This window comes from Protopterus annectens, chromosome 13.part0 (assembly GCF_019279795.1).
Source record: "Protopterus annectens isolate FY-2018-M chromosome 13.part0, PAN1.0, whole genome shotgun sequence".
NCBI lineage: Eukaryota > Metazoa > Chordata > Ceratodontiformes > Protopteridae > Protopterus > Protopterus annectens.
In genome coordinates this window covers 796,479,319-796,504,173 of record NC_056747.1, presented here as the reverse complement: position 1 = coordinate 796,504,173, position 24,855 = coordinate 796,479,319, and the positions used below count along the sequence as shown (strand labels likewise).

Here is a 24,855-nt window from a genome sequence, read left to right as displayed (position 1 = left end):
GGGCCCCTGCTTATTATATTCTTATTTTATATATGTACTAATGCCACCTGTATATGACTATGAAGATGTAATAATTGGTAAATTCAGGCAATTAATTTTTCATCATTTAGTCATGCTGACTGCAATTTTATAGTTCAAACAGCAATGGGATGTAAGTATAATTATAGTTCAAACAGCAATGGGATGTAAGTATAAACAGAGAAACACAGTAAAATGTATGTATGTTCTTGTCCATCCCTGATACCGTGTTCTAACCAGTTTCCCCATGTGCTTGTGAGTCTCCCTAGAACAAATCATACTTCAGCGATTTTTACAGACTGAGAAGTATAACACATTTCCCTAACTTATATATTCCAACTCCATAGTTATACTACAGTGGGGAAAGTAGAAAAACCTACTGCAATGCACCACTGCATCACTCTTTTTCAAGTCAATGCAGTTTCAAACTCTGTCAGCAAATAAAATTGCAGAAAAGCTGTTTGATGGGATCACCCTTGTCAGAGATGTAACTATGCCATTCCAACCTCATAAAAAATTCACTAATCTTCATAATTGCAATACATTGCAAAGTCATTAATAATTTCTAGTGCACTATGCTTTTCATGGCATCAGCTGCTATCATTTGTAAAGTCAATATACCTTTACATTTGAGATTTACATGATTAAGTATTGAAAAATTGTTTGCAATATTTGATATTACCGAAATAAGATGCAGGTTGAGGTTTTATGTGTGTAAAAACAGGAAAGTGTTAGGTATGAGCCCTTCCTTAGAATGTTGTGATAGTTAAGACACCAGGGAGAATACTTGTCTTGCTCTGACAAAATCAGATCAGTTTGTGGATTTTATTTTTATCCAATCTTTTTAAACACTGACAGCTTTCCTGCCTTTATTCCAGGGAAGGGGTTTAGCTGCTGTCAGGTAAATGTCTCCCTTTTTGCCTTTGAAGTGAGCCAGTCCTTTTTCTTGAAGTTGGCTCTGCAATTTGGCAGTTAGAAATTGAACCATTGTGTTAGTGGATAACTATCTATAATGTTTTCTAATAAGCTAATGAGGAAAGAAAAATATGATTTTGCTTGTAAGATCACTTGCATTTTAATATGTGACATGTATTATAAGAAAGCATTCTTAGTGGTTCTCAGTAAAAAGTAAATAAAATTTGGTAGCTGAGGCCATGAAGAGGGCAACTAAAATAGTGACAAAATAAAAGACACTCTAGTACTGCTGGACAAATAAGATTTAAAATTTGAATAAATGATCATTTGCATTCTGAAGAATACAAAGCCTTCATCAGAATGAAATCAGTTAGAAAATATCTGGTTTAAATATAGCATATGAGATGTAACCTGAAACACACAATCAAGTATAAGCAGCACAGTCCATTGGGAATTGATAAACAACATTCACAGTTTATAATAAAAATAAATGAACATGAAATACATAGTTTAAGAAGTGTAAAACTGCAATGCAAAGCTATTGGTTTATAAACTTTATATCTTAGCTATTTAGTAGCCCTTCGGCATTTCTATTTTATGATTTTTTTCTGTCTTAGTCAGAGGTGTGAAACCCAGTGCTGATAACCCTGACATTTAAAATCTGACTCAAACTCAAAGCAGCAAATTCTGAAAATTGCTCTTCTACCTTTAAAGCATTTTTGCAGTGGAACAAAATTCCACCGCCACACCTGATTTGAGTGCTGTGACGCCACATGCATAATAGCACTGAGTTCATTATACCTCTGAGTAGGAAGAAATACTCTAAGATACCACAGTCTCAGATTTTGGGCCACATTCGAAAATACATGCTTTCAGTGTAAGTGACTTACTTCAGTGTAATGCGTATCTATATACAGTCTTTTACCAGGGACTAGTTTCCAAAAGAGATGCTTTTGGAGTAAGTGACTTGATTTGGGAGGTGAGCATTATTACATGCTTGAAAAGTGTGCCTGCTAAAAGATATATATGGCTAGGTAACTTACAGTTCCCTTTTGATCATTTGCCCAGTACTGTTCCTACGTTCCTAAATTTTCTTGTAAACTAACACCCATATGATAATTCAAAATAATACAAAATTCAGAAGATTAACTTTATTTTTGAATAACATCTTTAATATTCTCTGCAAATTCTTAACTTCTTCTTTTTTTTTCTCCCTATCCCCATAGTTGACCATCAGCTGCCACCAGCTCCTTTCCTCATTCACCAGGTCCTGAGGACCTGCTTTGGCCTCCCCAGGTTCAACCAAACCTACAGTATGTCTGAGGCTAGTCAGCAAATTAAGGACCCTGGTAGAATGTGATATTGCTGCTGAGGACAAGTCAAGAAACCAGTGAACAGTCTTCCAAGGAGCCAAAACTTTATTGGTTAAGCTCTTTTGTTCAAGAGAACTTCATCAGAACAATGAACCATTTACAACCACACCCATAAATACCCCTCAGAGTATGTCACATGATAAAGCAAAGCCAATAAAATAACATAAAATGTATTTTACACACATTAAAATTCAATAAAGTAAAATAGTAAACATTGCAAATTATTTGTTATAATATATTTAACTTAACTAACACCATAAAACGTCAAGTTTTAATAAAGAACTAACAGAACAGGAATAATTTAATCCTGGATAATTGCCAGCATTCAACAACAACTGTCATCTTAACTCATTTTTATCTAATTGTTCATCAATTACCCATCCCTGTGGATCTTTTTTGACCTGTTTGATTATTAAAAAATTAAAACTGTGGATATCATATTTCTCAACATGTCTATAAAGGGCATTAGTCAATTTTTTATTCCTTATATCCAGAATGTGTTCATATACATGCCTTTTGAATTGCCTGCTAGTCTTCCCAATGTAAAATGCAGAGCATTGATTACATTGAGCTAGATAGACTACATTCGATGTGTTACAAGAAAAACAACCCCTTATATTGTACACCTTATGACTGATGGTAAACCTATCAGCACTATTAATTTAATGACATGATGAACAACAACCACATCTTTAGTGCCCTTGTTTAACCTATCAGTATGTAATGTAACACTTGGCCTCTTCTCCAAATAAGTTTTTAGGGATTTACCCTTCTTGTACACCACCAATGATTTATCCCCCACCTTTTTAATATATTGCAATCCTCTATCTTAGGCTGCCTCTCACCTATCTTTTTAATTTCTCCAAGTCTTTTTGTGTTTCTAATAGTATGAAAGAACCCCATTCCTAAGTCAGGATATGATTAAAGTTCATGAAATTTGTTTTGCTTCAGTCTTTGACGTTAGCCAAAAGTGCTCTTCGCATCACCCGTAGTGTGCCCAGAACTAACTCCTTCTCTAATTCATATGAAGTTACATGTATTTGTAGCATATCTATATAAGTCAGTAAATTCTTTATTATTAAACATGTTGCTCCTGTTCCTATTGGAATTGTCTGGATATCTTTCTTTCATGTTGCTCTTCTTTCTGCCTACAAATCCTGGTATTTTATGACTTTGTTTCTCTGTGTATATAAGGCACTATAATAACTGAGTGTAACAATTTTAATGATCAATGCTACTTTGTCTTTTTTTACTGAACAACTATATCTGTTTTTCTCTTATCTAATTTTTGAACTGTGATCCTATCGTTCTTTGTGGTTTGTTTCCAATGCTTCTCAGCTACATCAGTATTGTAGTGTTGCACAATCCCCAGTGCAACAGTCTTGCCACATTATTGTGCCTTTCAGTATACAGGCCGTTTGCCATGAGAAAATCACACCCAGCAACAAAATGTGTATTTCCAGTTCTTTTTTTTTTTTTTTTTTTTTTTTTGTACAGAACTTGCATTTGTCTGCTTTTCCCGCATGTTCAATGGATTTTGTAAACCAACATGTATGTAGTCCACCATTTTGGGACACAATTATCAGCTTCCCTTTATTCTTTTGGTTTCAGTTCACATCTCCTTAACCATTCCTTGTCAAATCCTGATCGACATGAGTTTGTTCCAGGAGATCTCTGTACTTGCCATTTCCACATTTCTTTCTTTATCATCTGAATTTCTCCTAATAGTCTTTCTTTTGTTTTTTGGCACATTCAGTTGCTGTCCAATTTTTGTCTACTTCTGGTTTGATTGTCATTCAGAATGATACTAATATGCTTCTGCGAAACTAAGCAGAGAAGTCTTCTTATACTTCTTCTCATGTTTTAAAAATTTCACCATGTTTGTGCCTGGTTAGGTAAGCAGATAAGTATGCTGCCCCATGACTGCAGATCTATACATGTAATCAGTTTTGAGGAGACCCATACCTCCTTCAGAATGAAGAATAAATAATCTTGGTATACACTGATTTTTGATATATTATTTGATAAGTATGACGCATTTTTCTTGTTTTCCTGTCCATTTGATCTAGTACCTTTTGGGACCAGTCAGTCATCCCAAAACTATACGTTAGAACAGGAACAGTAAATCTGTTTATAGTTTGGACCTTATTCTTAGGTGCTAAGGCAGTCTTCAGTATTAGTTTTAGTCTTCTCAAGTTTTCCTTACTGAGTTTTATCCACACTTGTCCATGTTTTATTGCCAGTCTTTCATCAATTCCCAGATATGTATACACTCCCTCCTGCTCACATTCCTGTCTCAAATTGATATTTTCTTGGTGCTGCAGCTTTCCTGCTTTAAATGTTGCTTATGCATATTTATCAAGACCAAATAACAGTCTTTTATATTATCTGAGAAAGTGTTAACCACTTGCAGTAGTGCTTTCATCTCCTCATCAGATAAATTATACTGTTCAAAGTCATCCACAAAAAGTAGAGAAGTCTTTAAACAAGGTGGTTTTCTGGGAACCAAATTGTAACCATGGTGTAATCTGTTAAGTAAACAGCTTAATGGGTTAAGGCAAGATAAAAAAGTAGTAGTGACAAAGAATCACCCTGGAATATTGCCCTTTGAATTTTTATACTTGGGATAATAATTTGACCTTTGTTGTGGCTTACCTGCAAAGTAATAAAAATATCCACAACTGTGGCTTAAAACAGAACACACTTTTAATAACGGGAATCGCAGTTAAAATCAACACAGACTAAGAGCTTTTGCCCTTCTGTTCCGGGGCTTCATCAGAGTAATTAACTAAGAGCCAACAATCCATTAAATAATCAGTGCAGCTATTACATGATATATATTTTTTATTTTATTGGTTCTAAGTGTGTTTAAACTTTTTGGTTATCTGCAAAGTGGTTTGTCACTGCTTCATGGTCACTGTAATATAATCTCTGTGACATGGGGCCTGTAATTCATAACTTCTTTTAACATATTTGTCTTTTCCTTTTTATTCTTGCTCAGTTCTAGCAATAGTTTGAAATATCAAATTTAAAACTTTTGGAACTCTTTTTTTTTCATTAAAATAATCCCCTCTTACTTGCACTTTCCCATAAACATTCTATATTTTACTTCTGTAACATTAATCCTATGTTACTCAAATCCTTTTCCATTATTTTCACTACACTTTGAATCCACACTGTATTTTTCAGTGCTATAACAACATAATCTGGATAATTAAAAACTATAGAAGTTTTTATACCTTTCCTTAGATCTTATTTTCCCTCATTTACTACTCTTTTCTCACATGCATACACAGAAATATATACACACACACATATGTGTATATATATATATATATATATATATATATATATATATATATATATATATATATAGTATATAGATGTGTATCGCACATGTTTGAACTATCAAAAGTTTGAATGCTAAGATTTACACAATACACTGTTCAAATCACAAAGGTTCAAATACACAATACTTTAAATCACAAAGATTCAAAGCAAAACAAAAGTACTTTTTCTGCAAAGGGACAAGCATCTCTGCACTTCTCACAACCCTCTGCTAATTATATATAACAAATCTGAGATTGTACTACAGAGGGATAAGGGCAAATTCCCTGATCACCACTTGGCTGCAATCTTGTGCACCTAAACAGCGGCAATGTTAGAAAAGTTCATTTTATAACTCTGCAACCACAGTCCAAGTGTTTGAAGTCTTGAGAGTTTAGCACTTGAATAGTAGCCATATATATCATACATATATATATATATATATATATATATATATATATATATATATATACATACACACACACACACACACACACACACACACACACACACACACACACGTGTTTATGTAGTCCTTGGCATCCCCGGCTTGAGGTCTTCTTATCTCGGTATTTCCATTATTAACATTGTCATGCTTGAAACTTCAGAAGTAAAGGTGTGTGTGTATGTCTGTGTCCGTGTATTTATATACATAATTTTATATGTGTGTGTGTGTGTGTGTGTGTGTGTGTGTGTGTGTGTGTGTATATATATATATATATATATATATATATATATATATATATATATATATATATATATATATATATATATATATTACTCATTGTCATCACTAACCCCCTTTTACCCCATTTTCTACATGTGATCAGGGTGTTATGTCAACTATTGCCACCTCTCTCAATTCAGTGCCACTCACATAGCCTCTTTGAACATTATGCCTGACTCCTCATATGCAGTCAATCCACATCTTGATGTGATGTCCTTGTTTCCTCTTGTCTTCCTCCTGTGTCTCTCAAATCTTCACCAAATTGTTTTCTGCTTTCCTGCACATGTTACCAAACCACACTAATATGTTCTCTTTAACCTCCTCTACAATTGGAATTACTTTGACCTCTGCTCTGATATCGCTGGTAAACCATCTAAGTTTGCAATCATCAGATTTAGTTAACCAAACGTCTGAGTTATTGGCTTGAGGGTTGGAAAAGTAGATGCTAAAAAGGATGGGTCCCAGCAATAGCTTTAACCCTCTGACCTTATTTACAGTGACTCGTTTAAAAAAACTGAACAATGAAAAAATAAAAAATATAAAGAGCAAGGGTCCTTAATTTATGTAGAAGAGCAATGTGTACAAAATATTTACATATTTACAAGTGTCCAAATATATACTTACAAATCTGTTTACACAATCTTACTACATTCCTGCTAGACTCCCACTCTTTTTTTTTCCATAGCCATCATCTGATTTTATTTAATATTGTTGCTAGAATCAGTTTACCATTAAACATAGTTTCATTTATTCTTTCATACCATATAACCCATATAACACAAAATAACCTTTTATCTATTATTTAACTTATTCTTATAATACCCATATTCATTTTATCTACTTCTATCTCTTCTAAAAAAATCTTCTTTTCATAGTTTTCCCCATAACCTTTTTACATTTCAAAAACACATGTTATGTAGTTTCTTCTTCTTGACAATGTGCATATATTCTATCCCTTTTCTTCTTATATGGTATATTTCCTTTTATTGGTGATTTACTTTGACACTCTACTTTCTGATTATACCATTTGTTTCTTTTTTATAGCTTTATTTTTCATCTGTTAGATTTTCCCATGGTTTTGCATGCTAATACTTTTCTGTCTACATCATCAGTTTTTTTTATTTTCCACAAAATAATTAATAATATTTTATTCCCAACTTATACACTCTTTTTCCACTTTTTTTACCATACCCCAACATTTATCATGCTTATATTTATACAATATTATGATTAATTTCTCATCTTTTTCATTTATCCACTTTAATACTTTGTGCAAATTTAATGAAGCAGCTTATACTACTGGGGTAATTAATCCTAAACCTCCTTCCTTGTTTATTTACAGACAAATTTTCTGTTTTTACTTGGTTTAATCTAGAGCCCCATGTAAATAAAAAAAATATCTGCAATAATTCATTTTCAGATACTGTTGGCAAAATAAATACACTTGCTAAGTATGCTATTTTCTCCATCAGTACTGAATTTATCAAATAAGTCTTTTTTTCTGAATGATAATTTATACATACTCCAGAAAAGACAAGTTTGTTTTATTTCTTCTATTGTTTTTTCCCTTGTTGAATTCTACTTACATCTTTATTCACAAATGTTATACCCCTCACAGAAATTTAATTCATTGTAAAATATATAGCCCCAGTCTTTACTATATCACCTAAACCTTTAGTTTTCTCTTTATTTAAAGCCATCTCTATCATCTCTAGATACTCATCCAAATTTTATTTTTTGTAATTATAATAATGCCATCTGCATATGTTAACAGAACTAAAATTCTTAACCCTTCAGGTGTTATAAACCTGCCTCCTTCATTTTGTAATTTATTTCACATACTATTATGTACATAACTAATGCAAAGAGTATACAACCCATTGGACATCCCTGTCTTACACCACTCTTTGTATGTACCTCTTCTCTTAACCTGCCATTTACAAGTATTTTTACTTTGTTATTACTGTACAGTGGCATACATAATTTTCTGTCTTTCTCACTTATTACCCATAAGATTTCATGTCCAGTTGTGTCAAATGAATTATTAAGGTCTCCTTTCATGATTTTCACTTATTGTTTTCTATTCATAATATCATTCACAGTTTTTCTATCATTAATAATTCTTGACAACTCTTCCCCTTTTTGCTATATTTATATATATAGTATCTTCTATAATATTTTCCATTTTAGTTTCAAATCTCTTTTGTATTATTTTCATCAAAAATCCTATAATCATTATTCAATACTATTGGTTTCTATTTTTTAATTGTCTTCTATCTTCCTTCTTCCATGTGAATTTAAGTATTCAGCTACATAATTCTTTGTTTAAAACCTTCATTTAACCATTACTTCACAATCTTTATTTATTTTTTTTTACAATTCCTTTAATTTTTTATATATTTCATACCCTGTTCTATCTGGTCCTGCAGCTGAATCTTATTTACTTGTCCTAATACTTTAGCTCATTTAAAAAAAATCTCCTTTTCCAACACTTTATTCTATTTTTCTCTTAACATGTTGACTTTCCATGTTTTTTTTCACTGCCTTCTTATTTTCTTTAAATATTTATTGTACATATTGTACTACACTAGTCATAAACTTTTCCTGAGTTTTTCTATTTCTCTTTTTACATTTTTTATTTTTCTCATCTTCCTTTACTAATCTGCTTAAGTAATTTGTTGCTTCTGTTTTTCCATGTAAAAATATATTTGCTTATATAACAATTATTGTATTTTTTGTGATTTCTTTCATATAATTCTTTTTCTTTGTCAAATTACTTTCTATCATTATGTTTTAAATGTTCTAATGCATCATCATATGTTCTTTTATATTTTTTCTTCTCTACATTTCTCACATCATATTGCCACTGTAAAAAACATTTTTTTTTATATTTTCCTCAAATATCATCCACCATTCAGACCAATATTTATAAAATGTTGTCATAGTAATATGATCTTTCTATAACTGTATTACTAATCTCCTTCATTCTTCATTCCATGCATTCTCATTTATCCTTTTTATTCCTTTGCCTGTTGTTATATATTCATTGTTTTCCTTTATCTTTAGCCATATTGCAAGAAGATCAGAAAATCTTTCTTTCAACTACCTCCCCTTCTCCTATAACTAAACCTTCTGACACTATAGAATAATCTATTTCAGTTCTATAACTACTCCTTTTGTAAGTCCATACATTTTTCCCAACTTTAACATGTTTCTTATATCATTTCTTTTCTTTTTACACTTGCCCTTTAAATCACAGTTGAAGTCTCCTGTTATTATAATATTCATATTTATCACTACATAGTGTAAAATCTGATATCTATGGCTATTCCAGGACATCTCTCATTTCCAAATTTCAGATTATCTTTCCTCCTCATAGTTTCTTGGTTTGTAATTTTTCTCCATTTGTTAAAAATCTTGTGTCTTCTAATATAATTACATCTACATCACACGTATTGAACCACTCTAAAATTCATATTCTTCTTACAATATTTTTAATACTATTCACATTTATAGAAAACACCCTAAAATTTTCATTTTCCCTTTTCCTTAAATTCGTGGTTCTATAAATGAATAACCAAAATCCAAAGTCTGGAAGAACGAAGCACGAGATGCCCAATAATTTCAATCCTTTATTAAGACTAAACGACAAACTAAAACCACACCATAAACGCCTTTAACACATAACAAGTGCATTTTCATCAAAAAACAGTTCGACTTCATCAGATGCCACCAGCCATTGATTACTCCATATTTATGTAATTACTAATTAATTAAAACCTATCAAAATGCTTCTGTTGAATTTAAATCAACCAATTAAGTTAATGCCATTTAAATATTTTGTTTAAATACTCATGAATAATTCATTTTGGGCGGATTCTTCCCTTTACCATGTAAAACTTTTTAAAAATACATCTGTAAACTGTGATTCCTTAAAAAACGAAGATCCTTCGTTTTCAGTATAAAAAGATCTGTTCCTTTTAATATAAATAACATTAATTTAAAATACGTTACTAAAATGTTCAGTTAAAATAAAAATAAGAATAATGATCATAAATAAATAAAAAGTTATCATAATATTGATTACTCCATATCATAAATATGGAGTAATCAATGGCTGGTGGCATCTGATGAAGTCGAACTGTTTTTTTGACGAAAACGCACTTGTTATGTGTTAAAGGCGTTTATGGTGTGGTTTTAGTTTGTCATTTTGTCTTAATAAAGGATTGAAATTATTGGGCATCTCGTGCTTCGTTCTTCCAGACTTTGGATTTTGGTTATTAGTTAACATTTGGTCTGGATTCTGCTTTTTTTCATTCTATAAATGAATAACTAGGCTAGTTTTTTTAATAGGCCCTTCTAAGCCTAGTCAGTTTTCTTCCTCAAGGTGAGAATCATACACTGCACCCTGTGTCTGTGAATCAAACACCTTAACCACTATACCAGACCCAAATCATTAGCTGTATATATTCTTGTTTATCCATTTCCTTTCTTCTTTTCTTTTGTCCTTATCCCCTTAATTTTTTCTGTCTTTTACTCTTTTTACCAGCAGAATTCTTTTCTCCTTTCACTAACTCCCAATTTATGTGTTCTTCATCACTTATTTCAGAACCTTTTGTGTCCTCTTTATTATTTTTTTGGGGGTAAGTATTACCTTATGGAAAACTGATGAGTGAATGCTCTTTGATAACCCCTAAATATCGAATGCAGTAGATGGAGAAGACACAGAACAGCAAATTTTTTTACCAGGAAAAAAATACGCTGTTCCACAAAACAATTAAAAAAAAAAACAAATGCAAATGCAGCATAAAGTGGGGGGATTCTGCCCCCACACCCAGTGATGTGGGGGGCTGTGCCCCCCACACCCCCCCCTACTTTAATATACCAACTACGAGATCACACCACAGTGGAGGAAATGGCAAACTCCCAAAAACGGCCCAGCAATTTTTTTCTTTATCTGATGAAGTTTTTTCAGTGTTAAATTTTACATTGTGGTTGCTGGTGCTGTGTCTTTGTGAATAAACATTGTGGTTTGCAGTGGAAACACATATCCAAGTGCTTTTTGGGATTTATTCGTTACTGTTTGGGCACTTTCCCTCCTTTGTACTGGTTATGAATAGGAATGTACTGGCTAGGCTGCAAGAATGTCATTATGGTGTTAAAGTAAGATGCTATAACAGCATGGCCTTAAAATTTCTGCTGGTTGTATTCATTTATGATGCTATAACTGCTATACTCTTAATCAATTTAATTAATAAAGTGTTTACATTTTATTTCTTGCTGCCTTCAATGTAAGTGACTGGTAGTAAGCGATAAGGTGTGGTATGATTTGATGGATGCAACTGAATTAGGAAATGGTACATTTTAACTTAACTGTTAACATACCATATGTATTTCCCAAGGTTATAACATAATTAACTGAGATTGAGAAATACTATGCACTGTTACGTGTTCCTGCTGTCATCACTCCTCAGAGCAGCTCATCAACAAGAAGTCAAATTCATTTGATGCCCATTTTGAAAACTAATAATACTTCATCCATGAACCTTGACAACATACCATGTTGCCTGACTGTCAGTTCCAGTAAGACCTTTATGAACTCCTACATAAACTGTTTAATCTAAGTCTTTGTACTCTTTACATTCTTGAAGCCTGGAAAACAGCTATGGCTATGTCATTACACAAGGGTGGCCCAACAACAGACCCTGTTAACTTTAGACCCATTAGTCTCACTAGCCTTATATGTAAAACTATGAAGGGCATTATCTCAGACTTCATTAATCTAGACATTGAAAATATCTCAACCAAGGGCCCTCATCTATTTGGCTTTATCAAAGGAAGGTCACTTACCACATAGGAGATGCACCCCTCCAATCAGACAGTGTTATAAGGGACCTGGGTACTCTTGTTGATAATTCCTTATCATTTGACCATCTCTAGATGGGCCAGATAAATGGCTTTCCCAAGTACTGTAATTTCCAAAGGCATCTCCAGTAAATCCAAAGAAGTCTTAATTCCCCTTTACTTGTATCTTATCAGACCCATTATTGAATATAATGCACATTTTGGCATGCATTTATCTAAACATATCACACAATTTGAGAGAGCTCAGAGAGTCATAACTAAAAAGATCAGTGGCCTCAAAAATCTTATTTATCACAAGAGACTGGCAGCCCTTTCTCTGTACTAAGTCTCTTGCATACTCCTCTGTGGAGATCTATGTCTAGCCTTTTGTGGCATAATAGATCCAACCCTATATGATCTCCTAATTCTTTGCAGAACTAGTGGTACAACAAATAGTTAAAGGAACTTAACCTTCATCAGCATATAAATAAGACATGTTGGCGAAATAGATTCATATCCTAATGTATCCATCACCTGTGGAACAAACTTCTACTGCATGTCAAGCAGAGTAGCACCTTTGCTATCTTCAAGTTAAACCTAGATAATTGGATGGACAGCCTCAAATTCTCTATCAGTATATCTTATCTTGCCCTCCTTGAGGCTCTAGGGAAATCTGAATTGATATTTTTGGCTAGGCTTGAAATGGTCTGCAGACCGATTACCTAGTACTTACCTTTGAACCTATGAATCTGTGAGAACAGCTGCACTAACCCGTAATAGTGTGATTAACAGAACTTAGCTTGGCTTAGCTTCATTCACATAAAAGTGCTTAAATGGGCCACAATTCTCATCAATATCCATATAGCTGCCATTTTAACTGCACTTAGCCAAGCTTGCCTGTGATTGATTTGGGAAAGCATGAAATAGATAAAAGTAAGGTAACAAATGCTTATAATTGAAAATTAATGGAAAATTAGGCAAATTCAATTCAAGTAACAATATTACTGAAAGACATTCCCTGGGATTCAGTAATGCCTTCACTAAGTGTACACCATTCTGAGTGAAGAGATAACACAGATATAACTAGCAAAAAATGTGTAAGAATGTTCTTGAATACATATCGTGTACACTTAGCGTAGGCTTTATTGAATCTGGCCAATTGTTTTTAGTATAAAGTGAAGTAGACATGCAGTTGCTGTATGCTGATATCAATCATATGAGTGGTAAGCTGTTAAGTGTTATTTTTACAGCTGTATACATGGTTGTAGAAGACTTATTAGTAACGCGTACAGAAAACTTAAGAGGAGACAACATTATGACAGTGTGTGCTGTTCAAGTTCTGATAAATACATGAACAAATTATAAATAATAGATGCTTTGGACCTCTTCAAGAGGAACCTTGACGATTGGATGGGAGAAAGGAAATTCACCCCAGGGATCACGTCAGTCGCCCTGCTAGACAGGGGTCCAGGAAAGTAAATAATGTGGGAAGAAATATTCAGGGAATTGTTATGGCTAGGCTTGTATAGGCCCTAGGGCTGATAGCCTAGTACTAACCTATGAACCTATGAACCTATGAACCTTGTACTAAGCTTATGCTTTATAGCTTTTCTTCAGTCATTCATTATTACTGATTGTAGTAGTGAAAAAGGTTTGCACTGCAGTTAATTGAAATTTGCATGGAAGGCTGCTTTACTTTGTTCACTAATTGATATCATTTGCTGTTATAACATTGCACTGAAATTGGCTATCATAACTGACTGCTATCTTTATTCCTATTGTTAATGTTGGTAAGCTTCTCTGAACTTAGGTCTCAGGGACTCCTTTATTATGTTACTGCTAGCATGCTTTGGCATGGAACTTAGGTGTCAGCATTAGCCATTTGTATTCATGCAGTCAGTCTGGGTGTTGCTTTAACTGCTGTGTTATTGGGTTTATAAGCAGATTTCATGTGTGTAACTCTTGTTTCACTAGGAGCATTAATATATGTTTTTTTTTTTCAAATGCATACATGATGCGGCAACAGGGATTCAGACAGAGAAGGGACAATTTCAGCCCTGAAGAGAACTGCATCCTCATGGAAGCTGTCAGGGGATTTGGCAAATAATTGTTTTTGGCAAAGGGGTCTGGGTCAAAACAAACTGAGTGAACTAAGGTGTTGAACCAAGTCATTTTGGATATAAGTGCAATTGGGGGAGGAACTGTACACTGACACAGGCAGAAAGAGGGCCAGCAACATGGTGGGATGTGCCAGAGCAAAGACTAGGCAAAACACAGTTGCCCATAGCAGTACCAGTGGGGGAACCTCCAACACTGATCCCTTTAGCAGCTGATGAGGAGTTGATGGCTAAGACACCACTGAGGATGGCACAGGCATAATCAGAGGTGGTATGACAGTGGCAATTATCAATCTCACCAGCAGCTGCACTCATCCAGTTAGGGAGGTTAGTGCATTTCTGATGGCAAAATCACTTGAAAATACTGCAGAGTATAGCTGGGTACATATAACATATGACAGTTCTTATCAACAGGTGCACCCTCAGTATCTGTCCTTCATGAAAGTGGCCAGAATTTGCATGGTAAATGTGCTCACCATCTACTTCCTGAAAATTCAGTACTGTGGTGCAAGGTCATAGTATCTTACTTACTCCTTCACAGGGTCATCAGCAGAAACAAGCAGTTCTATTGTGTAAGCACACCAGGAAGATGGTGGCAGCAAAATAGCTATTGACAATGATGCCATAACTGTTATATTTATGACACAGCCTGAGGAATGTGCACACAGTCAGCAAGTGTTTTTGCAGTATCAAACACCTTACAGCAAGTACATAATTCTGTAGGCAGTAAAACAGGCACACACTGTCAGATAGATTAGGACATTACATTGCAAGTAATACAGGGAGGTACCCCAAGTATCTCAGCACTAGTATTTGCTTAACCACAAGAATGCCTTCAGGAAACTGGTACACTCTCCGAGGTAGTGGTGCACACTGTAACACCTGTGCAAAGGGGTGCCAGGTGAAAGCACATCATAACTAGTTCCAGACATATGGAAAGGCTGGGCTGCCAGAAGCAGATATGCCAGGACATTGTTCAGGTGCAGTCCACTGCCACAGAGAATCAGCTAGAGATGGTGAGAGTATTATAGGGTGTATGTGAGGATTTCCTTCAATACATGGAAATGGAAGAGAGCAGGGATAATTCCATGATCTTACACATGCACAGTATAAAGGCAAACAACATAGCCCTTTCCACCTCCATACACACAATAGTCAGAACCTACCAGACTCAAGCTGGCAACAGTGGTGAGCTGGGACAAGGACAGGGTACTGTCCAAACACATGGGGCAGAGTCGGTTGCACACCACATGATTCTCAGGAAAGTAATGGTAAAAATGTGTGGGGTTGTGATCCACAAGAAGGCAGGCTCCATCTACATATAGCAGAACCTCTCAGTCTAGGTCACGGTCACACAGCATTGTGAGATCAGTATCTGTAGGATCACCTGTATCCAGTAAGCCACTTCATTGCAGCAAGTCAGCATTAAGCTCATGTGCTAGCACTTCCTCACAATCATCCACACTATCCTTAGGAGATGTTGTATATAAAACATTTGACATATTGTAAGTCAGGGTGCACAATGCTACTACTGAAAATATCATAAGGTACAATTCAGCAGCATGTGTTTGACTTGAGTAATGCTAAAAGGAGGTGGACCTGCAGACTACAATGTTGAACAGTACTGAGAACCTATTATACACAGGGGTGTACGACTACAGCAATACAATATATCCTGCCAGCAACAACAAGAGTGTTGCCACTTCACCATCAGCACTGCACAGACTATTCTGATGACAAAAGGGTTGGTGTCTATGACAGAGGGAATGAATCTGATGTAGGGTTGCCACCTTTTGTTGTGGCTAAAACTGGAGTAAGGCCATGCCCCCTGCATCACCCATAACTCTGCCCATTTCCAACCCCTCTCCAGCACATGACCCACCCATTTTGTGATGTCACCATGTCATCAGTTGACAGGGACCACCCACTTTTTCCATTCCTGATGCTTGCTTTTAGCCGATTTACTATGCTTTTCTGTAAAAAAAAAAAACTCATAGTAATTCAGCTGATGTAACAATCTCCAGTAGTCTGTTTCCATTTTGAAACAGAATACCGGAGTTTGTACAGTTTTTTTCCGGACTACTGGAGAATCGATTTGATTTCCAGATAGTCCGGAAAAAAACGGAGTGGTGGCAACCCTGATCTGATGTGCAGTTCCTTAATGGAGAAAAAATGTATTTCTTATAGATCTGAAAAAAGGTATAGAAACAGCAGAATATACCATAAGAAATATGATGGTCTTTTCCTGTTGAAATGAGTACCACCTGTAAACTGCAAGGTGGAATACTGTACCAATACGTGGTTACATGTACACATTTCTTCCAGTTACTAAGTCAAGTCCTCCATGAGCATTACTCAAGTAATGATCTTTTCTGGATAAGCAGTACTGCTGCAAAACATATAACCTGACTGTTTCAATGCAGGCCCCTAAACTAACCATATATAACAATACAGTAGAAAATAACATATTCAAATTTTTCCTTCCTGCCAATGAATTTCACTGTATAGATCTAAGTATACAGACAGGCATGACTCTGAATGCATACTGCTACTAAAGAAAACAGATATACAAAGCAAATAACTGCTAAAAAATATTTCCTTAAAAGTAAGATGTACAGTGACAGTAGATCTTGCACCACACAGCATAGCACACACATAGCACAGTATATATCAGTTATATTCCATGTTTTTTTATAATAAAGATAACAATAACAACCTGAATGTCATAATCCATAGTTGTGGACTAGCTGCTGTTTCTTTGCCTGCACAGCTGTGTACCATGCACAAGCCTGCAGCATGGGGTCCCATTCTATTGCTGCTGGTTGGCCATCAAAACCATCGGCACTGGTAGAAGAACTGATAGCTGGAGCTGTACTGGCATCATGGGGCCCTTCACCACCAGACCAGTGCATGATTGTGTTTTGCAGAGTGAAACACACTGTAAACATCCTGCTTGCAGTAACAAGCTCATACTGAAGGTCACCTCCAGACTCATCAAGGAAATAGGCTTTTAGCAGGCCAAACACTCAATGATAATCCATGACTGAGACAGAGCAGTGTTGCACCTTTCCTTGGCAGCTCCCACAGAGTTATGGACTGGCATCATTGGGCATTGTTTATGGGGAGTAGCGTGCATCACCTGGAAAATACAGGAAAAAAGGGGAGGGACATAACAAATGAAGGGTGGTTTACTACTAAGTAATACATAACTAATTGCATAAATGTATATTTAAAAATTTCACTAACCAATGAGATGGCCATGGGACATACTACTAAGCCAGAAGAGGTGAAAGAATGAGCTTGTGAGCCAGATATGAAAATCATGGACACTATCAGGATGCTGGGCTGGCACATTGGTGTGATGCACCCCATGAATCACACACTGACTGACAGTTGATTGAATGGTAGCCCGGTCTATTTCAGTACTACTCATCCTATGGTGATGGGGCCCTATTGGCAACATGGGTGCAATCTATCTTACCAAGTACCTCAGGATAATGCGCCATCCTGTAAAAGAAAACACAAATGGGTCTGACTAGTTCCTGTGGTGACACTGGCAGATAAATATACAGCTCCACACATGTCAAAAATATGTTTAAGAGCTGCTGAAGTATCCTCAAGGCAGAAATATCCAGCATGTCTCCAGTCTATATCTGTAAGGTACATGTGGGTTCCTAAACACAGAGGTGGCTAACTTCACGGCACCCATGCAAATGGAGAGTAGTTGCATGACCGCCAAATTATACACCAGTGCACTGTATGAACACGTACACAAATGCATGGATCTTGCCATACCCAATAGAACTAAGACGCTCTCCTCAAAAAAAAAAAAGAAGCCAATCTGGTGGTCCCCTGCCATAAACAAACTCTACAACAGAAGGAGGAAACTGATGCAGAATAAGGTGAAGTCCCAAGACTGGAAAAACTCCTTTATCAGCCTCAACAAAAGGTTGAGATCCCTCATCAAATCCTCTAAAGCTAGCTATGAAAACAGAATTGCAGCAGATAGTAAAGGCAACCACAAGGAGTTCTATAGTTATGTAAAGAATCTCCATGGCAATACCCAGATTTGCTCTGAGCCACTGCACAATGGTATCTCTTATACCGAGCCAACAGATATTGCAAATATACTGGTGGACAGATTCAGTGCTAACTTTACCCTCCCCCCCCAAAGGACCAATCACAATACCAGTAAATTGCCAGGCACCCAGTATTACTGCTGCACAGGTTAAAACAGCACTATCCAAGGCCAGGAATACAGCTTCTATGGGACCTGACAGTATCCCTGGCTGTGTTCTACATGAACAACAGAGTGAACTGGCACCTCACCTGTGTGCCCTGTTCAATCGCAGCCTCACCTCAGGCTTTGTCCCTACCAAATGGCACACTGCTACAGTCATCCCTCTCCACAAAGGAGGAATGACTACAGACCCCGGGAACTATCGCCCCATTAGCCTGATGAGTCTGATATGCAAAGCTATGGAATGCATCATCATGGACCTAATAAATAAGGATATAGGGAACCTCCAAACTCTGGATCCTACACAGTTTGGTTTTGTGAAGAGTAGATCATGCCTGCTCAACTTGGTTGATGTTTTTGAGTCAGTCACCAGAGCTGTGGATGAAGGTAAGGTGGGTTCATACAGCCTACCTTGATCTGGCCAAGGCCTTTGATACCATTCCCCACTCAGGAATCAAAGAAAAACTTACTAAGCTAGGCATCATCCCCTATATCACTAGGTGGGTTGCAAACTGGCTCAGAGATAGAACCCACAGTGTGAAAGTAGCTGACTCCAAGTCAGACTGCTGACCAGTCACGAGTGGAGTCCCACAGGTTTCGGTCCTGGGTCCTCTCCTGCTTGGTATCTACTTCTCTGAAGTCCAGGCCAACACAAAGGGACTTTGTCTGACAAAGTTCACAGATGATTGCAAGTTTGGAGCTATTATTAACTCCCCAAGTGATGTTGACATCCTGCGGAAAGGCCTCAAAGAGATCATTGACTGGTGTCAGAACCATGGCCTTAAGCTCAGTGCCAAAAAATGCATCTTCATCCCCTTTGGGAAAAACCCGGTTCCCTTGAATTACCACATTGATGGTAGTCCACTGAACACAGAAGGCGTTATAAGAGATCTGGGAACACAGGTTGACAGCAACCTCTTTTTTGACCACCACGTTGCCACTGTGGTCAGAAGGTCCTTCTGTGTGGCACATCTGATTACAAAGGGTATTGCATCCAGGAAGAAATAGGTCATTGTCTCCCTCTACTCTTCCCTCATTAGGCCAATCATTGAGTACAATGCCCCATTTGACATGTACCTCACTAGACACCTGCAACAACCGGAGAGGCTGCAAAGGTACATCACAAAGAGGATCCTGGGCCTTAAACACTTGTCCTATATGGACAGACTCAAAAAAACTCCAACTATTCTCTGTCTCATATCGCCTACTTAGAGACGATCTCTGCTTGACTTACAAAGCCATGTCTGACCCAGCTCTGTTAGAAATGCTACATCTAAAGAAATCCCAATCGCTCCGCACCACACGCTCCAGAGACCTCAACGTCATTACCACAATCAACAGAACATGCTGGAGGGACAGGTTCATAACCCAGAGACTGCCATACTATGGAATCAACTTCCCATACATGTCAAGCAGAGCACCTCACTGGCCCTCTTCAAGAGAAATCTTGATGAGTGGATGGGAAATAGAAAATTTATGTCGGGGATCACTCCAGTGGCTCTACTCGACAGAGGTGCTAGGAACTAAGGTTGGGTGGCACGATGCCAGGGTAATCCTATGGGCTAGGCTTGTAAAGGCTCCAGGGCCTTTAGCCTAGTACACACCTATGAACTTATGATCCTATGTGGCAAGTATATTGAGAGCTTTACAAACTTTAGTATCCACTGGTATAGGAAAGCCACACATTGCTCCACTTCCCATCAGTGGCCCATGCAAACATACTAAATTCCTTATGATATCCCTGTCCATTCTATATCTGTCATGAATTTCTTGATTATCAAAGTTATGATATAACAGATATATCTGTGTCCTCTTGGCCAACAAGTGCAGCTGGACACTTATTTTTTTGGCTTGACCAAGACAGGCAGCTCACTCTGAGAAATAGCTAGGCAGGCAGCAATAGCAAGCATTTTCAACACTTGCAAAGTAGATACAAAAGATGCAGCTTTGCCTTTTATAACATCTTTGCACATGGTTCCCCTAAAATACATAAAAACTGACTATGAATCACAAACGGGCAAGAAGAGGGATCTTTATCGTATAAAGTTCTGAGGCTTTCCTCATTTTCATTTAATTAACTCTTCATTTGTATAAGTTGATTGAAAGTTGGTGGTTGCACTTACACATGACCTACACAGATTGCTTTTAAGCCTAAGCTCAATGACTATGAATACCACCCTTTGTAAACACAAAACAACATCGTTTACAAATGAACCATTGTGAATATAAAAATGTTAAGAACATAGTAATATAACCCAAAAGTTCTACAAGTTTTGAAAGCTACTTTTGTAGAGTACATTACAGTGTCTATTACATTCTGAAAAGATTTAAAGCAAAAATAATTAAAAACAGACTCAATGCATTGGCATTTTTTTTTTTTGCATTTTTAAATAGTAAGCCATTATTTGTAAGTATGTCACTGAAAGCTTTTTCCCGCTTTGTTTATCCACTATTGATGCATTCTCCAGTTACCCATTTAATTGAGTTCATGGTCATGAGGGAACTGGGGCTTGTTGCAGCACTCATTTAGTGCAAGGGAAAGAGAAATTCATCTTGGATAGGTTGCCAGTCTGTTGCAAAATGAACACACACACACACACACACACACACACACACACACACACACACACACACACACAAACAGCCAATGTGGTGAATCACCATTTAAGTTATTGCATATATATGGATGTGGGAGGACTGTTATACATAAGAGAATCAATTTGGGCAAACAGAGGAGGGGCACCCCTACTGAGAAATTAACTGCAGAATGAACTGCTGTTAGGTAGCAATACTAACTGTTGTGCCATTGTCCCAACAAGATGAAAATTAGGTCTCCTTTAATAGCAGGATTAGTTTATTCATATATTTAATTGGTTGCTTTTTAAGCCCAAATATCTCAAACTGCACATTATATTTTGTTATTTTTTAGGAGTGGAAGGCATTTACAACAGATCTCTTTTATGCTGTCCAGCAACTTTTAAGTGAGAGCCATGTCAGCAGTTTCACAGACCTATCTGAGGATGAAAAAAATCTCATTCTGGAAAGGGCATCCAAGACTATCCATACAGGTACATCACTAAATTCAGTGTCATCTTTTCTGTTTCCTTTAAGCCAGGGCCATTGCCACATCAACACATCAACTTAAGTGGTCTCCATGTTTTGAGAAAATGCTATATGTGCTTCAAATAGTGAATATTATCCTTAAGTCTTGCAGCAGCAATGCTATCTTTCATTTAATAAAAGTGAACACAGTAGCAATGCAGAAATCAGAATATCAACTTGCAGAATTAGAGCGAAGTTGCAAGAGAATTCATTGTCCTATGATCTGTGTTTTGAATTCTTTCAAGGAATGTTATGTGGCCCCAATATTTAGCTGCCAGCTGAAATATTATCAGTCATTTTGCAGTCATTTAATGGGGAACAGTTATGAGAAAAAGTTGCATGCCCAGTCACAGAGCTAACTGCAGCTTATACATTATGCATTTTATTAACATATTGCAGTCAATCAAAATGAAATTCTAACTTCAAAACGGTGTATCATACTTTATAAGCATTATTGTTGTTTCTTTCACAAGCCGATGCAAGTTTCAGATGACTGTATCAATATCTGCTCACTGTGTCACTGTACATTTGCAGTTAATTGTATTTGTATTATAAAATATCATTCTTACAGGGAGCTCATACAAAGTCCTGATGGATCATATTAACTCCATTTTAGAAGAACAACTTTCTACTTGTATTTCTCAGGAAAGAAAAGAAAGCAACATTCTGAAGCCCAAATCCCAAATGATTTTGAGCCACGTGTATGATGCAATGGTAGGTGCATTTCTTGATCACGACAATATTGTACTTTTTACAAGTTCTGTAGGCATATGGCAATATATTATTACCATATATATTACCATTGATAAGGAATACCAATTATTTTAACATGGTAATGCAGAAATTGATACTTATGGTATGGCAGAATATGATTTTCCACCTTATGTTATCACCTGTTCTGCATTGGTCAGGATTAAAGTGGGAAAAGATCGGTTTCAAATGAAAGATTTTTACAACCTGAACATGAAAACTCATATTGGAATAGTGCCTGCCTCCCTAACCACACAAAACAGAAATATACCTTGTTTGTATCCCTTAGGCGCAGATTTCAAAATCTTGCTGTCATACCTGTACACATCATGCCTCCTTAGCCCTGCCCAGAAAAGATAGCCACTTGTATACATGCCTGATGTTTGTGAGAAAAAAATAACAGTACTGTATTTTAGCTTCAGCTCCTAGATAGTACATTGCTCATAGAGAAGCTGTAGACATTCTGTGTACACATATGAGGTTTGATTTTAGAAAAGTTAAAGAAACAATGAGAACATTGTCACTGACCCTGACATAAGCTATAGTGACCATCTGTGCATACTCTTGAGCAGGACTGGTGCCCCAGGTGGAGGATGAAGGTGGGGTGCTGTACTAAACCTATGCTCAAAATCCTCTTGTACAGATAAATATCTGGGGGAAGAAGACAGTGCACTTGGATAAAACCCACATGGAGGTAGAGAGGACACACAGACTCAGCACAAAAGGAATCACAACCAAGAACTCAAGCAGAAAACCATGCACTGTGCAATGGAAATGCTTCTCATTATGTGTTGTCTCACACATCCTGCTTAACTGCCACAGATTACTGTGTACAATGTTGGTGTCTGACCATAATGGAAAGTGAAAGAAATGATGGTCATCTTATTTTTAAATACTGCAACACACCCACACAGTTAATTTTATTCACAGACAGCCCATACTCTCAGTTACAGACACATTAGGACTATGCATACTTCAAATGTCTGTCCGATTCATGAAGGGGCCACAGCAGAGTAGTCCAACTGGTTTTATTGAAATATACAGTAGTTCTGTAAAGCCAGAACAATGCCTGTTTGGCTTGAGCAAGTGACAGCAAGTTCAGTCACTTTCATTCATGGGCAACTCAAACCTACTAATTATGCATCACCTTAGTAAGTGTTTCAGATGTCTGATTATGATAAGAATGGCCACATCAATCCAACTTTGTTTCACAAAAACAGTCACAGTAAAGTATCTGTTTGTTTCACATAAATATACATTAATCCTGCAAAGTCAGAATAATGACCATTTAACATGACCAAATGATAGCAGGGTCAATCACTTTCATCCACAAACAATCCCCACACCTACAAAAATTATTTGCTTTACTGCATAGGCCTCAGATAGGTGGCCAAAGTAATGCATTTCAGCTTTGTTTCACGCAAACAGTAGCCATGATAAAGTATTCCAATTTGCTTCACACAAATGCACATTAATCCTGCAAAGTTAGACTAATGACTGCTCAACCTGAGTAAACACCAATAGGACCAGTCAGGCATATCTTCATCCACAGCCCTTTGCTGTCTATGCATACCTCAGATATCAAATTGAAATAAAAATAATAAATGGGCACTGTTATTTATTTTAATCCTCCTATCCATGCACACACACACACACACACACACACACACACACACACACACACACACACACACACACACACACACACACACACACACGCACACATGTACACACGCACACACACACATACACACATACACACACACACACACATACACACACACACACACACACACACACACACACACACACACACACACATGCTCACAGATTTGCCCACTAATTAAAGCCACTTTATTTGCAGTATACACCTCAGATGTCTGTGATCACATCAATGAATTCATAAAAGCCACAGTAATGTATTTCAGCTTATTGCTTTTAGAAGCATTCAGAAAATTCACTGCAACCTCTCTACATGCATGTGAGTGTGTGCGCACATATATAAACACACACACACACACACACACACACACACACGCACGCACGCACGCACACACCCACACACACACACACACACACACACACACACACACACACACACAGACTTATGTGAGCTAGCATGCGGGTGCGCGCACACACACACACACACACACACACACACACACACACACACACGTGTCCACCAGTTACAGCCTCTTAACTGAATATGTGCACCTCAGCTGTCTGATTGTAATCAAATTAATGAATAAAAGCATAAATAGCCACGATAATATATTTTCATTTGTTGCTATCTTATTCATACAGTGCCACCCACTGCAACTCACCCACTCACCAGTTCACTGTCTGACTGAATGACTCACTCACTTGCACAGTATTAAATGTATAACTACAAAAAAGTACATATTGTCCTGTTGTCCTACAGGTTGTCTGGCAGCAGCACCA

The 24,855-nt window shown here is 36.6% G+C and overlaps 1 protein-coding gene across 1 annotated transcript in view; it reads left to right on the top strand.

Annotated features, from left to right (window-relative positions):
• Positions 1 to 24,855, top strand: part of LOC122787678 — a 970,705-nt gene that overhangs the window by 193,784 nt on the left and 752,066 nt on the right. Inside the window, exons 2-3 of the mRNA XM_044054524.1 lie at positions 21,491 to 21,629; positions 22,235 to 22,377. Coding sequence (XP_043910459.1) covers positions 21,491 to 21,629; positions 22,235 to 22,377 — 282 coding nt within the window. The remainder of the gene's footprint in view (positions 1 to 21,490; positions 21,630 to 22,234; positions 22,378 to 24,855) is intronic.